This window comes from Phalacrocorax carbo, chromosome 17 (genome assembly GCF_963921805.1).
Source record: "Phalacrocorax carbo chromosome 17, bPhaCar2.1, whole genome shotgun sequence".
In the NCBI taxonomy this organism is placed as follows: Eukaryota; Metazoa; Chordata; class Aves; order Suliformes; family Phalacrocoracidae; genus Phalacrocorax; species Phalacrocorax carbo.
Window position 1 is genome coordinate 3,479,085 of NC_087529.1, and position 16,423 is coordinate 3,495,507.

At 49.8% G+C, this 16,423-nt stretch overlaps 1 protein-coding gene across 4 annotated transcripts in view; it reads left to right on the forward strand.

Annotated features, from left to right (window-relative positions):
• The first annotated feature begins 4,519 nt into the window (after positions 1-4,519).
• RPH3AL (rabphilin 3A like (without C2 domains)) overlaps positions 4,520-16,423 on the forward strand; it is a 42,363-nt gene continuing 30,459 nt past the window's right edge. For 2 of the 4 annotated variants that reach the window (XM_064467551.1, XM_064467552.1), the window contains exons 1-4: positions 4,734-4,955; positions 12,348-12,459; positions 13,571-13,714; positions 15,721-15,850. In XM_064467551.1, coding sequence (XP_064323621.1) covers positions 4,868-4,955; positions 12,348-12,459; positions 13,571-13,714; positions 15,721-15,850 — 474 coding nt within the window. In that variant the 5' untranslated portion in view covers positions 4,734-4,867. The other 2 variants (XM_064467554.1, XM_064467553.1) reach the window with 2 other exon arrangements.

The window sequence follows — 16,423 nt, forward strand, 5'->3', positions numbered from 1 at the left end:
GATGCTGTACAGCAGCCAGCAGGTCTCCAAAGCCTGCGTGTGGATGAAAGGGATGGTGACACAGGGCAAAAAGGCAAGGAAAATGGGAGCAGCAGTGATGGGATGTAAATAATTCATCCAGACTGAAAAGTGAGTATAATATATTTGGAGAACAGTTGAGGGAAGGGGATTAGTTGTAGCTAGTGATGGTTGTCGTTAATTTTATTGTGATAAAACCTGACTTGCTCAGCCAGAATAAGAACCCTGTGGTAGCAGCCGGCCTGAGCTACATACAAAGAAAGTCGTCATCTGACAGCTCCTGGGAGCACCAGGATGGGTAGGACCGATGTTTGCCTGGTTGATCTGCCCCTTTTGCTGCTGCAGTTGGCCAGGAGGATGCTGAGTGGTGAGGTGCTCCCTGGTAGCAGATAAAATTATTCTGGAGGGGCATTGTCCCCAGGCAAATCCCCTACCCTCTTCATTACCCCTTCTGTCATTTTTCTTTGTCTCCCTTTTCTGTTTAGACTGAGAGCCTCAAACACTGCTGTGCCCAGCGCAGCCAGACTCCAGTCTCAGTGGATGTTCTACCTGCAATTCATAGTAAAAATACTAAGAACAAACTTTCCACAATCCTCTGAAGGTTTCACTGCATATATCTTTTGAAAAGAAGCATATAGTGATTTCATAAAATAGAAGTCCAATTTGTAAACCCTTGCCAGGAAGGGTAATTGCATTCAAGCAGTAGATCTAATCTGTATGTGTAAGGGTTGTGAGATTTGTCTTTCAATTTGCTTGAATATTCCTACTGTCCTCTTCAATTTTAGCTTGAGTGTAAAATGAAGTAAAGGTACTGTTGTATTTGTTTCCTTTGGTGAGACGGGGTGTTTTAGAATCATAAAATCATTGAGGTTGGAAAAGACCTGTAAGATCATCAAGCCAATACCACCATACCTCCTGAATCATGTCCCCCCGTTCGGTATAAAATCTGGGGAATGCAACAGGCAGGTGCCTCAGGGAGAAGGTTTGGGATCATGCCTTATATCCTGATGGGAAAAATTAGTAATTTTATAAGCAATTATATAGATCTGTGACATGAGGAATGCAAGCCTTAAATTCAAAGCCCAGCCTAAGCTAGTGCCAGAAAGTGGATCTTCACAGCTGTAGTGTATATGTGGGTTTTTTTTTTATCAGGACATCAAAGAAATGCCCAAACCTCAAATATTTAACCCATGGCTGCTGGGTTCTAACTCAAATGTCTTTTATTTGGTGGCTGGGGCACTTTTTGACTCCAAATGCAACTACACTGAGAAATTCCTCTAGATTTCCCTGTGGAACCAGTTTACTCTGAAACGTGCATAATTTTCCTGTGCCACAGATGCATTGAAACTGCATATAGACCCACCGCGCTGGTTGGCTGAGGAAGTCATCCTGTGAAATGTTAGAGTTGATGCTGTAGGCTTACCTTGAACAAGGAAAAGAGAATTAGACCTGAGACTTATTCGTGCAATCAAAAGGAGCAGTGGATCAGAATAGGGAGTTTGTCTTTAAAACAGGTCAAAAAGCAGCTTAATTTGCTAGCATCACATTAATTTGATAGCATCACTATCCTTTAAATGTTTCTGTTGTCTTATGTATTCTTGAGCCAGGTGTGCTCTACAGGCAAGATTTTTTTGTTCAGATTAGGGACTGAATCATTGACCTTTTTATTGAGCAATGATAATTAGAGGGATGAATACAAATCAAATCTCTGAGGACCAAATGGTAAAGGATTGCAATCAGAGTAACAGCTTGGAGAAAATTGCTGGCCTTCTTGCAGTGAATTGTAGCACGGCTGGACTGAGCTGGAGCGGTCGGGGCGATGGGAAGGGAGTGCCAAACATCTCTGGCTGTGGCAGCTCCATGCCAGTTGTCAGCTTGTGCACCAAGGAAGTGGTCTTTCAGAGATAAGCAGCCAGCCAATTTGGCCTTTGGTTATTCTACATATTTAAAGTCACTCATAATTAATACTTTTATTATTGTTTGTGTGTTAAAACACTAATTGTCCACCTCAAATTCTTGTGTTGAATGCTGAACAGGCAGATGATGAGAATCCTTTCCTGAAGGAACCCGTGATCTAACCAGAAACGACAGCCAAACTGTGGAAAGCAGAGGAGCAGCGCAAGGCCTCTGCTCTGATTGCCCGGCAGGACACGGCTGAGAGTGGGAGCCCAGACCCCTGCTTACCAGCCCAGCGTCCAAACCGGGAATCCCTTCCTGTAGCACTTCGGGACTGTTACAGTTAGGATTGTTTTGCTGTACAATAGGGCTGCTATTAAGCATCTGTAGTTCTTCCAGAGGACACCTTTGTGCCCATGAGTTTAACATCTCTTCGAAAATGGTGGTGTTTATTTTTCATTTCTTGAGAACCCTGTCTGTCCGAGGGTGACGCGGAAAGGCTGCTCCCCAGCGTGCCATTACGTGCCGTGCTGGAAGGAGAGTGGATCAGCCCGGGGCATCTGTGGTGCAACTGTCAGCGCTGCTGATGGGCCTGCAGGAGGGGGTTGCTCTCTGTTACAGTCCTTGTCGTGTGTATATTTAAAATCTCTGGCAGCTGTGATCTGGTGAATAATTCAGTGAAAGCCATCATCAATAAAAGAGAGATTTTGAAGGGTTCTTTGGATGGAATTGGAAGTGCCTGCTTTCTGAGACACGAGTGTATTAAAAATTAACTTCATGCTATCAAGATAAAACTCATATTTAGCCTTTTTAAATTTTTAATGTAATGTCATATTTATTCTCTGTGACTTCCAGCTATCAAGGCCCAGCCTTGCAGTCGGACTCTGAAGCATCTGTGGTTCTGTGGGGATCCCGACGAGCAAATTCAACAGCAGTGTATCTTTCCCTGTGCCTATTGCTCCTGCCAGTACAGCTGGTTAAATAAGGTAATTTATCTTTTTCCTGAAGTTGGCTGAACCGTGTGCTTAATTTATTTATGTTATTGATTGTGTGGAGGACTACCCTGGTGGGAAATGTCGTCATCTTGCACAGAAATACAGGCTCTGTATTAACTCAAACACTGCTTCCTCTGATGTATTTTTCAACACTTGCCTAAACCAAAAAGCAAAATACATACCCAGACTTGAACTCGATTTAGGTACAAGGCGGCTTAGGGTCCCTAAGCTTATACTGTGAGGTCTTGTGGATGTATGGAAACGATGGGGCTCGCAAGGGCCACTGGGTTTCTCAAGGGCAGGCTCTGAACAGGCAGTAAAAGCACAGGCTGAGGGTTTCTTTTCTCTTCCTTTCTCTTTTCCTCCTCTCTTTTTCTCTCCCTCCCTTCCTGTCACATGGCAGATTTACTCACTGCGTCCACTGGACGTTTAGACAGTAATGAGCCCTAATTTCTGTGCAAAGGAGTAATTGTTTTCCTGTGATTTTCTGTTGACTCACCGTATGATCCCAGGCTGTCAGTTCATCTGGTGCTTTGCGCCCCCCTCCCTGTGCTGCATGGGACAGTAATTTGCACTTGTACCGCTCTCCGAACCGCAGAGCGAGACATGTTTTATTACGATGAAGCGTGAGGCAGTGGGCTGCAAGCAATTGCTGAATGCGGAAGGAAAGCCACGCCAGCCCCTCGGTCCCTCGCTCCCCGTGCGGGGAGCTGGCTGGAGCGGGGCAGCTGGGTTTATCTTGACACCCTGAGGCCACGCTGGGCCCACGCTGTACCTGGTTTGCAATCCTTCCTGCGGACTGGGCTTTTACCGGTGTGGGGACCCCGTTCATGGGACCATCCACAGCAGTCCTGGGAAGAATAGCTTTACTGTAAAAAAGAAAAAAAGAAGAGAGACCAAATTTTGCCCCTGATCCCAGGCAACCTTCTGTAGCCGGTGCCTGTTATCAGGACCACTCCACAGATTTGGGCTCTTAATTTTTAAGTTACAAGCTCCCCGTGGTTGTCCCGGGCCCAGCAGGTCACCTTGCTTCACTCCGGGATGCTCTTGTTCTGAACATTTTTTCCCCCTGCAAAATTAATTTTTTGTGGTGGGGTTGGTTTTTGCTGTCAGTTTGGTTTGTTTGCTTGTTTCTTGTTTTTGTTTTTTTTTTGTGGGCTTTTTTGTTTTTGTTTTGCTTTGGGGTCTTGGGTCTGTGGGTTTTGCTTGGTTTATTGTTATTGTTTGTTTGTTGGGTGGTTTGGGTGGATTTGTGTTTTGTTTTGGGTTTGGGATTATTTGGTGGTTTTGGGTTGTGGGTTGGTTTGTTGGGTTTGGTTTTTTTTTGTTATTTGGGTTTTTTTTTTCGTTCTTTGGGTTTTTTTTTTCGGGGTGGGGGGTGGGTTCTTTTGCTACCGGCTTTCCTTGCTTGTAGTTTGGGTTTTTTGGTTTTTCCCGGGAGTTTTTACTCTTTCCTGGGGATCCCGCGCGCGGCCGGGCGGGAGGCGGCTGCCCGCAGCCCTGCGGGGCGGCCCCGCTCCCGGCCCCCGGAGCTCCGGGCCGGGCCTTGGCGGCGGCCGGCGCGGGGCGGGCCCGGGGCGGGGGTGCGGGGCCCGGGGCGGGCGGCGGGGGCGGCGGCGCAGGTGCGCTCCGTTTCCGCCTCGTCCCGGGGGAGAAGGGGTGGCTCCGGGCCGTGTCCCGTGGCGGAACCGGCCGCGGGAGTTTTGCCGGGGCGGCGAGAGCGGGGCCGGGCCGGAGGGTGTGCGGGGAGGGCGCTGCCCGGCCGGGAAGGGCGCGCGGGAGCTTCGTGCGGAGCTTCAGGCAGAGTTTCAGGTGTTGGTACGTGCTGGGAGGCTGCTGTGCCCCGGGGCCGTGGGTATGGCCCCTTCCCCTGGCGAGCTGCGACAGGGGAGCAGCTTTTGGGGGGGGCTTGGGGCACCTGCACTCGGAGCTGCGCCGGTGGGAGAGTCTTACCTAAAATGCTGCTGTCAGCTGTCCAGAAACACAGCAAGGTGAACTGCACAAGGCTGAATTTAGGTGGCATTCACCTCCTGAAGATAACCGAATGTAAGTGACAGAGGTGTGGGGGGAAACAAGCCGGGAGCAGGAGGTTGAAAGTGACGTGTTCCATCGAAAAAATTATCAGCCCGTGTGCTTTTGGGAGCCGTTGGGCTTGTGCATGTCGTGTGGTGGGAGCAGCCACGTGCATCTTACGGAGGGCGGATTGTCGTGGTTCTTTCGGGCACTCTGGCATGGGGTGATGGGTGCTGTTGTGTGTGCAAGTACGAACGACGTGCTGTGCCCACCCCAGGGTTTTCAGTCTGCCGCAGTTTGGGTCAGGTATTCGCGAGGGCAAAGCTCATGGCTTGGTTTTTGCTTGCACCAACAACATCCAGGGTGATGTGTGGTGTTCAAAGGCTTCCTAGGATGCTTAAATCCAATACTATAGCTTAAGGATGCTGAGAAAGGGTATTTCATCTCCAGATGTGATGGCGGGCCTGTGGCTCGGAGCTGTGCTGGATAGCAGGCTTTTGGCAAGGCCTGGGGTCAGGCTGCTCAGCAGAGTTTCTTTGCTGGCTGTGAATGTGCTTTTCCTGGTTCACTTGAGGTTACCCGCAAAACAGGCTGGCACGCGGTTCTCCTGCAAGGGATTCCTTGACGAACGCTGGCCCTTGCTCAGTGCTTCTCTGCTATGTCTAATTCTTTTTAAGAAACTTGATGCTTCTCTGGAGGCTGGGAGGTGCTGATTCCAACTTCTAGCCGCAGAAGGCCTCCTGAGCTTTTTAGCATATCAGAATAGTGAAATGAGTCTCTCTAATTGGCCATTTATATGCTAATTTGCTTCTCCTAGGCCTATGCCAGATCAACCTGCCCCAGAATGTGAGTCAGAAAGAGCCTCCTGTCTTCATGAATTATTCACTTTGCACAACGCACCTGCCTGGCTGGGGATTAGAAGGAAATAGGGCCAAAGGCTGATAAATAAAGATATACCTTGGCAGGTGGAATAGTGCTGGCCTTCCTCCCCAGCATCGTAGGGTGCTGGGGAGCTGGAAGACTGCTTTGCTTGGGTAAAAACTGGTTCTTTATAGCTTACCATGTATCAGGTAGCCACGCTAATAAGTGCCCCTCATTATTACAGGATTGTTGGTACCGTATGTCAGTTTTCCTGTAGAGCTGATTTTATCTCCCCACTTGTAGGACTGGCACAGACCTCCAGGGCATTGTATTTTATAAGCTTTTTAACAAGCTTTGTCTTAAAAGGAGTTAGGCTTCTTGCCACTACTGCTAGAATTGGGAAGCAACTCTGGTGCGTGGGAACCTCCTTTGTTTTCCCCCCAGACCTCATCCCCGCTGGCTCCTTTTCCAACTTGGCCTTGCGTGGTAATGGCACTTCTCTCCCTTCCCATGTGCTGAGGCCAATTTGTGTTTACCTTGAGCTGAGCCAACCAAAATCAAATGCAAGGCTCCAAATGAGGTCTTCCGTGTGTCACTGGTGCTGGTACTACTTAGACTGAGCTTTCATGGTGGGAGGAACCGGGAGAAAGTCTGTCTAATTGGGTTCTTAAGTTGTTGTCCCAAAGCTTGCCAAGGCTTTGTGGTGTTTATGTGGAGGTTGTGTTTTCCTTGTCTGTGTTGGCCCAAGCCTCAGAGCTGCAAGTCAAGTCTGATCATATTGGATTCCTTGTGCCGCTTGGCTCTCCGTCTGCTGCTGAGGGTTTGTACTAACAGTGGGGATTTGTCACAGTAAGAAATTGCAAAAGGCCGTTTCTCAGCCGTGCCCCTGTGTGCCGGCCCAGCTCTCTCCCTTCCTGAGAGCCGGCAGCAGGAAGGTGATGAGGATTGTTTGGCCCTTCTGCTTCCTCCCCGCTTAGCTCCTATGAAATGTCAAGGCTTACAGCAGGCTCCTTTGCCACTGGAGGGGCTGAGAAACTGCTAGATGTAGGTGTGAAGGGGTAGCTCAAAGTGGTTTGTGTGTGTTTTATAAAGTCCTGATTCAGTCCAACACTTGTACAGGCACAGTTACTGCCCTTCTCTGGCTCTGAGACTTGGCCGTGTCTTGAAAGTCAAGTGTGCGTCTTCTGCCATGCTTCTACAGCTGCAAGGGTTATTCTGTCACTTTAAAACAGTTGTGTGCTTTGAAATACAACCGTGGCACTCAGATCTTTAAAACACGAGGGGAAGACTTGCATCTGGACTAAATAGCCTTTCCCTGCCTGCTTTACTTGTCTCCCTGCTGTGCGACTAGTGTCTGGGAGGAAAAGGGACTGGCCAGCGGTGGGTGAGAGAGAGAGGCTAGGTTAACCTTATCTATCTCTGCTAGTCATTTATCCTCTGTCATAGCAACAAGAGCAAACACTCACTTAGTTGCTAAGGTTTCCTGGGGATAATGGGGTCTGGTGCACAGAGCACAGAGTAATTACACTGCTTCTTTGAGGGAGCAGCAGCTAAAAGGAAAAACAGGCCAGCATGATACCTGGTGCGAGCTGGGAGTCCTGGTGGAGGTGATGCCCTCAAAGCAGGCAAGTTAATTACACCAGCACAGCTCGGCTTGGGAATTGGGACCTTATCTCTGGCCAACTGTTTAATTTTTATTTTTTAAATGAAGTATTTAAAAAAAAGCCTAATTAATTTCCTATAAAAACAAATTAATGTAGACATGAGCTGCTTAGCTGGAATAACCAGGCAAATGAAAGCTGACTGGAGAGCTCCTTATGGGCCTGTATAGGACATTTTTGTATTTGCAGGGCTCCGAGGAATTCATGCTTCGTGGGCACCTGTAACCAGCCCAGCTGCAGGAGGGCTCGTGCAGGCTGTGCTTTTGCTGCCGTGAGGAGGTGTTCTTTACTGCAGTAACTACCTCAATGCCAACAAGACCCATCAGTTTTAACTTTGATGTAGTCAAGGTAAAGTTAAAGTGTGTTTGAGGTGGGGGAGTGGGGAAGGGACTTGGTGTAGCAAGTAAAAGTGTACATAAGCTGAAAAAGCGAGCTGATAAACTTGGGACAGAAAAATATTATGGGTGTTAAATACAGAGCTACAGCCTGGCTCAGGGAGTGCATGATCCAGGAATCTCTGGAGGCTGGGAGGGCATTCTGGAAAAGTATTGCTGTGTTGTGCTCTGTTCTTATACTCTTCTTTAAGAATCTGCTCTTGGAGCTGGTCAGATAGCAGGTACCATGCTCGCTGAACCTTTGGCATGACGTGCTACGACTGTGCTCTGTTATTAAGGTAAAGATACGTGATATTCATGTTGCTATTCTGCTGAGAAAACTGGCCTTCTTTCACAGAAGAGCCTGAAAGTCTTTGAAGGGTGTCATGTCAAAGGTCTGTGTGTGCGTACTGCTGTGAGCCAGGGCTAGCTCTGGACGTGCCCATGTGGCAACCTTCTGCCATTGCAGCTGCCATTTGTAGGTGGTGCTGAATGTGCTGGTTATTGGAACAGGGATCAGGAGTACATCCATAAATACCTCCCGCTGCTGTTCTGCTACTTCGGGAGGGTGTGCCTGCTGCAGGATCCGTGGCAGGGTGGCTTGGTGGGGTGGCTTGGAAGGGTGCTTGCCTCTCCCCAGCCTGTGCCTGGAAGACTTGCTGCCCCACAGCTGGCTGCAGCCCACCTTCATCCTCCAGTCCAAGAAGCGGGAACTGTCCAGTAGGAAAAATCCTGCTCACTTTGCTGTCTTGCGGTCGCTCTGCGGGGATGTGGGGCCAAGTCACCAGCATGACCCAGCTGCTGTTCTCCTCGCTCAGAGCCCACCTGAAGATTTCTCCCTCACAGACTGAGGTCATGTTCTCTGGCTGTAGAGTACAGCAGAAGCAGTGCTAGAGCTCCAGGCAGAGCTGTGCTCTGTTATGCATCCTCTGAAAAGCTCCTGGCCCCATGCAAAGGGTTGGCTCTCTGCAGGACAGAGCTCCTTCCTTGCAGTGCTCCCCATACCTTCTGTGCCAAGGGCAGCCAGGTGGACTCAGATTTAATGAGGTTTTGTTTCACATGACTTCCTCCATCATAGGAAAGGAACAAACAGGTGCACGTTTTTAAAAGCAGATCATAAAGTATCGATAAGAGCTCCCTTTTAATTCTTAATTCAAGTAAAAAGCAGAATCTTAAGAGTGGAAGGTTTTCTTTCTGTAACACTAAGTACCTGTGCTTCCCTTTAACTCTGTGTGCAGCGTACTTGCAGCAGGGCCAAGAGCTGTGGATTTCTCTTGTTCTCTCGCTGCTAGAGGCTGACTGCATCTGCCCTTTGTTAGCTTGTTGAGAGGAGCAGAGAACACGAAGGGGTTGGCTTGGTGAGGTAGGTGCTAACTGGAGCATTTCTGAGTCAGTGGTAGATGCTGACTGCAAGAAGGCTGTTTCACCACAGCCCATAGAAATTACTCCCGTGGCTGGTGTGGTTTTGCTATCTTACTCTTTCTGATTAGGCTGATTGCACTGTACTACTTGTCCTGTACAGAGATAAGAGGGAGGATGCTTCACGCCTTCCAGATACTGGTACCATTTCTCTGGCGTTATTCCCATGGCCACAGAAGACACTCCCTCCAGTCCTACTAGTGCTCCTGTTTCTGCCCCAGCAGACTGTGGCCTGCAGTCCCACATCATTCTTGTTTCCTTCTCCAAGGTAGTTGTGTCAAACCACACTGGGCTTTTTTCAGAGGCAAAGGTGTAAAGCCACCTGCAATGCCAGTTTACATCAGAGGGAGCAGCAGATACACAATGCTATGGAAGGAAAATACTCCTGTAAATATTTTAGGGGATGATCTATCTGAAGACTGTTCTGGGATATGATGGATCTCTAGACTGTGCTTTGTTTTCCTGCTTTCTCTGCAGATGCTGCTCTGGGAATGATGGAGGACAGAAAACGTATGCTGAGTAACAAGAGGCAAAAGAGCATGACATTGCTTGTTTTTGTTCAGTCATGCTGAGAAAAGCGCACTGTGGTGTGAGGCTGGAGAATGTGTTCGGGTCTCTCCTGAGAAAAATACTTAGCTGATGTGCTCTATTCTGACTTGCCTTCAGCTCTGTTAGAGCAGATAAAGCTCTGCAGAGGAGGGGCAGATGCATTCAGCACTGCTTTCCACCCTGAAAGCACAGCTGCTGGCAAAGCAAACTCCTCTGCCCTGACCGTGGTATGGGGCTCATCTCCAGCTCTAGCCTCTAGCTTTTATGCTAAACACCCCCATCTGCCAAGCGCTGGTCACGTCAGCGTGGTTGTGTGCATTCAGCATCGCCAGTGGACGTTGGGCGTGTGGGCTGTGCTGTTCTTCAGGTGTGCGGGAGTGGGAGGGAAGACTATGTGCTATATCTGAGGAGTAATTTAATATATGCTTTTGTGGGGGGGGGGTACATGTGCATATAATCCTGTAACAACACATCACAGGCTTGGAAAATATCTGGAAAATCCCAGGTCGGCTGTTCTGTGTGAAATTGTAGCTTCTCTTTGCTTCTAACACTGGCTCGGGGGCGGGAGCCTCCATATTCTTTTGCTGTTAATGCCTGATTGCTCCCCTGTGTGTGAGCCGCTGTGGGACGTGTGTGGGGACTGCATTCTCTCCTTGCTTGAGATCATGAAGATGATGAAAAGAGCAGGAGGTGTGCTGGGACCAGATGGAAATGCAAACCCACAGCATGTGTGGCACTGAGCAGAGCGGGGGGAGTAGTTGGTAACCTGAAGATGGGAGGGTTCAGGGTTTTCTTCTAGGGATGATGCCTTTCAAAAGTGATCACCTAAACTAATGTAGGAGAGGTGTAAAAAACTGTGTGTGACACTTCTGTCTGTCCTTCCTGTCTCAACCCTCTTTCTCTGCCAAACTTTTCCTGCAGCCACCCATCTCCTCCATGCCTCGCTTTGCTGTACAGTTGGACTGTGCTGCTGAGCATCGTGCTGAATTGTTCGAGCCTTCACCCTTTCTATACATCTGTCCCCTTGCACCGAAAGAAATCTGCTTCGTGTGGAGTTCCTCCTTTTCTCTCCTGGCTGTTGCAAGCACTGAGTTTTCAGACTCTCCCCAGAAATTGGATGGTCAGAGAGGAGGGAACCAGTTCATTGTAACCGTTTTGGCTCTCAAGGCTGTGGTGGGCTTTGGCAGGACATAGCTGTCAGTTCTCTAACGCGGGTTAGTGTTTCCATGCTGAGGGGTGAGTGCGGCACATGTGAGCTCAGCGTAGGGAGAGAGATCGACGTGCACAAGCTGTGCGCTTGCCTGCGTGAGAGGGCCAAGGCCGTGCAGCCTCCGATGCCTCTGCGCCTGGCACAGAAGCAGAAAGCTCTGTGTGTCAGCAGTAGATAGCAAGCGTAGGTACAGCACGCTGAACCACGGGCTCTGCGGGGGTAAGTGTGCTGTGGACTGAGACTGTAACATGTGTTTTCTTGGGAACTACTGCACAGCTGGCAGGTGATATACCTTGCCTGCTTTTGTATCTGATTTGTGTTTGCCAAATGGCATTAACCACGTTATCTCTGCATAGGAGGTATGGTTTCAAAGCTGGCAAGTGTCTATTCTGGGGAAGGTAAGTATTAATACCTAGAAATGTATGCGTTAGGGCTCATGAGACACCTGCTCTGCTGGAGAGCAAATCCAGCTGGAGAAAAGCTTGGTACATTAAGACTAGTTTTACCCCCACAGAAATCTTTTGGCTGCGTCTGTTTCTTGGTGCTTTCTGTTCATCAGAGCTGTGGGTAGGACTCAGAACTGCTTAGCTGCAAAGTCCCTTTTGGGGATTTGTTTCTCCCATGAGTGCGTGGAATTTGGCTCTTGCTGCCTTTACTGATGAATTCACAGTGAAATTGTCATTGAACACAAGGAACCACTGGTGGGACCGTGCTGGTTACAGGAGCTGCAGCAGGAGATCTGCTGCAAGAGGTGCTGTCTTAAACATCAGAGAATGCAAACAAGCTGCTATTGTAGGCTGTAGTTATAAATATCAGGCTATTATGGAGGCAGTTTTAATGAACGAAATGACTTGCTACTATTCATGCTGATTGTAGCGTGGGTTTTTGTTTGTTACCCCATTAAGAGGTAAAAAAAAAAGCAACTGTAGTTTCTTTGTGTCCTTTAGAGTGGCTTTCTCTGTCAGTACTGCAGCGTTGGGGCTCTAGAGGTGGTGGGGCAGAGGTTATTCTTACAACAATGCTTTTCTCTAGTTAGAAATGAAAAATCAGAACTGACAAAGAGTCACTGGCTTTTTTTCAGAGTACCATAAAATCTAAACTTCCAGCCTTGTCTTCAAGGTATTCAAAGGTATTTATTTGCTTATGTTTTATGAGGATGCTGGTATGTTTTTATTGCTGTCAGTGGGTGACAGCCTGTCTACTTCCACTGTGTGTGACGCCAGCACGTCACTTCTGCTTGCCAGAAGACTGGTCCTTCAGAGTGGTTAATGAGGTCGTGCCAAGCGCTGCCCTGTGCTTTCTGGAGGGTGGGGTGGCAGCTGTGCTCAGTGCTGGTGTTTGCTTCTTACAGGTGCGATCCCTGCCGCTCGTCCCCAGCCCGGTGCCATGGCTGACACGATTTTTGGCAGCGGGACAGGCCAGTGGGTGTGCCCCAATGACCGGCAGCTGGCACTGCGAGCCAAGTGAGTCCTCACCGCCCCCTCCTCTCCTCACAGCCTCAGCTCTGGCCCGAATGGTTTCCCGGTATCTGTGTGGAGCATTGGCCCACAGGCCTCATCCACAGCCTGGTGTTCGCCTGTCACGCAGACCCCTCTGTACCCTAGCAGTGTGACGCTTGGGCGGGACAGGCGCCTGCTGCAGAGATACGAGCCTGCCTCCAAGCCCTTCCTTTCGTGGATGGACTCCCACCACGCCCCAGCCACGCTGCAGACTCCACTGCAGGCAGCAGCCAAGCACCAAGCCCCTGCCTGCTGCAGAGTGTTAGAAAATAGGAGGTCACCCTGTGTCCGAGGGGATTGCCTGAGTGCGAACAGTGCGTGCCACTGCCACTTCTCCAGCCTTCACCTCAAAGCCTTATTAAGACAGCTGCATCTGATAGCGCCCTGCACTCTGCTAGCAGCCGTGACTTTATCCAGTGACCTCTAAACCCCTACTGAATGGTAATTAATTGAGCTGTGAAAGCTCCTGCCTGTCCCCAGTGAGCTAAGGAGAAATGTCAGCTGCTGTCTGCGAGGCGCGGAGGCAAGTGGCTTGCTAAAGTCCTCATGCAGGCCTGGATTAGGCCAAGGGAGGAAATTGCCAAATTTATATTTCTAAGCGTGCCTGGTGATTTGTGTGTTTGAGCTGAGGACCTTAGAAATGCGTGATCTGGAGGGAGGAGGGTGCAGGTAATCCCTGTGTTCTGGAGTCTGCTGTTGGCATTAGCGGTGTCTGGCATCAGTACCCACCTCTGCAAGGGCACCCCCAGGGTAGCCAGCCCTAGGTTCTCTGGTTTTCTTTATGGGCAGAGTCAAACAGGAGTGAGGACATGGAGTGGTAAAATACAAACTGGAGCAGAAAGGAAATGAGAGGGCAGGGAGAGACAGCGCAGCACTTGGTGCTGCTGGAGGAGTGACATGGTGATCTGGTCAGCGAGGAGAGACTCCTGCTTGGGGCTTTAGCCAGGGAACAGACTTCTCTGATGGAAGGCTGATGCAGACTCTGTGTGCCTGGCAGGTTTGGCCTGTGGGGCAGGTCAGGGGGTTTTGTGCTTTGCTTTCACAGCTTAATTCTTCCTTCCACTCCCTCCCACAGGCTCCAGACTGGCTGGTCGGTGCACACGTTCCAGACTGAGAAGCAGAGGAAGATGCAGGCTCTGAGCCCACAGGAACTTGAGGTCATTCTGGAAGTCATCCGCAAGGCGGAGAAATTGGACATCATCGAGCAGCAGCGCATTGGGTACAGTCGTGTTCTTTGTCCCCTTCCCTCAGAAGGAAAGGTCAGCGCAGACAGAGGAGTAGCTCTCCTGACTGCCTGAGCTCAGCCTTTTATCAGTCAGAGCATCCCTTTGGTCAGTTATTTTCCCCTCCCATGTTGCTTGTTTGGAGGTGATGAACATTAGGAAGGATGTGATGTTTTCCTTCTCCCAATGTCTCAAGCTTTTCTCATGCCTTCTTTGAGCCTTGGGGCTTGCTGTGGTTGCAGCTACTGATACAGTCCCTGGTAAATGCAGCCTGTGCTAAGGCAGCTGCCCAAGTGTCTCTGGAAGATGCGGAGCTGGTCAGCTGCATCCACTGCTAGTGGACACCACGGTTCAGAAACTGCTGCTGGCAGTACAGTTAGGTTTTCCCTTGTCTGCAGCAGCCCCCTGGGATTTTGCCTGGAGCTGTGAATGAGTTTGTTCTAGTTGGCTGAGCCCTCTGGAAGGGGTTTGCTTGCTTGAATTATTTAATTTATGGGCATCCTTTTGCTGCTGCAGATTTCCATTTGCTTTCAGTCCTGCTGGAGGTCAGCCTCAGCTGTGCCTGTGGTCATCCTACACTGACTGCCTTTAAAGCTGGGGAGTTTGGCAGTCCTGCAGCATTTCCCAGCAGTGTTTCATGTTCATGAGACAGGAAATCCCTGTGACTCCCAGCCCATGCCCAGCAAACCCAGCTTCCTGCCCCTGTGCTTCACTCTGTCCGTGTTCAGTGCACGTTAGTGAGTGCTAACGAAAATGGACAGTGCTGTTTGTGTGGTACGTGGGAGACCACAGCAGCTCCAGAAGCAGCCAGCGACCCTGAGGGGCCGATCGTTCCTGTGTGGTTGTTGGAATAGCTTGCAGAAAGCGAGAGGCCTGCCGTTCCCATGCTGAAGCATTCTCTGAAATGCCTTTGTTAACTTCTGGGAGTTCTCTTGTGCTGAAGTCAAGGATCATAAATCCAGTAACGATGGCTCAGCCTGGTTGTGCTGTCTGACCTCACCACCATAGGCAGTACCTCTTTCAAACAGACCTTGCCTTCCTCTCAGTGTGGGACTTGGTTGATGGGACATTAGCGCTAATGAGAATGGGGTTGCATGGATAGCAGGGCTGCGTTTCCTCCCTGAGCTCCATGCACGCACATGGCTGTGGCTGGTCGCTGCCTCTGATAAATGGCCTGTCTGTTATCGTCCCCATCTACAAATGGATGCCTGAGAATTGCCAAGCAGTGATCTCATGACAGCAGCCTCGCTCTGCATGCTCTCCACATCCTGCATCCTAATTGCTTATGCCGCCTTCCTTCCCTTTCGTAGTCCTGCTGCTACGGACATTGTGCATACATATGTGCTTCCTGTCTTCCAAGCGGGCTGTTGAATGAAGCAGGGACAGTTAACTGGCATTCCTGTACTGTAGCCGGGCTCATTTTGGTCTGATGCCTTGTCTGGCTGTCTTGCTTCTAATGGGATGTGGGCAAGTGATGCGCCTGCAGTGCTGCTTTCAGTGAGTGTATGAAAGAATGGAGCAGGGCTTGGCAGGTCTAACTCCTCTGCCCTTTCCTGGTGCTGTCTGACTTGCCCTGATCTGAACACTAAATGCTTTTCCTGGTCTACAGGCAGGAAATCATTGTGCTGAGATTGTGTGGCCCCAATGACACTGAGCTCCTAAAGGGTGCTGGGACCAAGCCCCTCTTGTGAGCTGTCTGTGCTGCACCCACTAGCTGAGTCAGGCCTGTCAGTGTTATTTGCAGTTTTGATTATTCTGGGCTTAGTGAGCATCTGTAGATGGATTTACAGAGGTTTGTATCCTCTGAAGTCCAAGAGCCACCTGACGGGAAGCACTGAGTGCAGAGGCTGAAGTGAAAGTATGTGTAGCCCCAGCAAGGGGCCCAGAACTGCACGGAAGCAGCAAAGGTAGCACGTCTGCAGGCTTTCGGCATGTCTCAGAACCATGTGTTTCTACTTCCAAGGTGAATGCTGTGACCTCTGCTCTGCCTCGTTCCCTGCAGGCGCCTGGTGGAGCGGCTGGAGAACATGAGAAAGAACGTGATGGGCAACGGCCTCTCCCAGTGTCTGCTCTGCGGTGAGCTGCTCGGGCTGCTGGGCAGCACGTCGGTCTTTTGTCAGGATTGCAAAAAGGTGGGTTTGGTCACACAGGTTCTGCCTGTTCCTGGTAGCAGATCTGTCTGAAAAAGGCCGCTAGGCCTCTTGGAAGCTGGATAGCTCTGCAAAGTTAATTTACCTTAGCTCCACTTCTCTAGGTTGGTGTTGTCAAACCATCAGGTTTTCTCATGGACCTTGGTTAGCTTATTCCTCAGGAGCCTGAAGTGCCTAAACTGCACTTAGTAGTGAGATGGGGGTGCATCAGCCCCCTCTGCACCTCCCAGTCTGGGGTTGGAGGGTGGGAGAAGGGGCAGGAATGTGTAGCTATCAGAGGCAACGCATAAAAGGGTCTGTGTGCTTTACTGTTATTTACTGCAAGGTCTACCTTTAGACTTTCCAGTAACGTCTCTTCAGAGGACTCAAGTCCATCTTCAAGTTCCAAACCAGTGTAAGATTTCCAACCCTAATTCATAAATTAGCCCACGTGTCAGTGACTGCCTGTGTTTGCCTATGTTGTTGGCAGGACTGCAGAGGTGCTGCCTGAAAGGCAGCATCGGTTTGCAGGGAGACTGCTGTTCTACTAGTGCGCTGAGGGATGGTTGTTTCTCC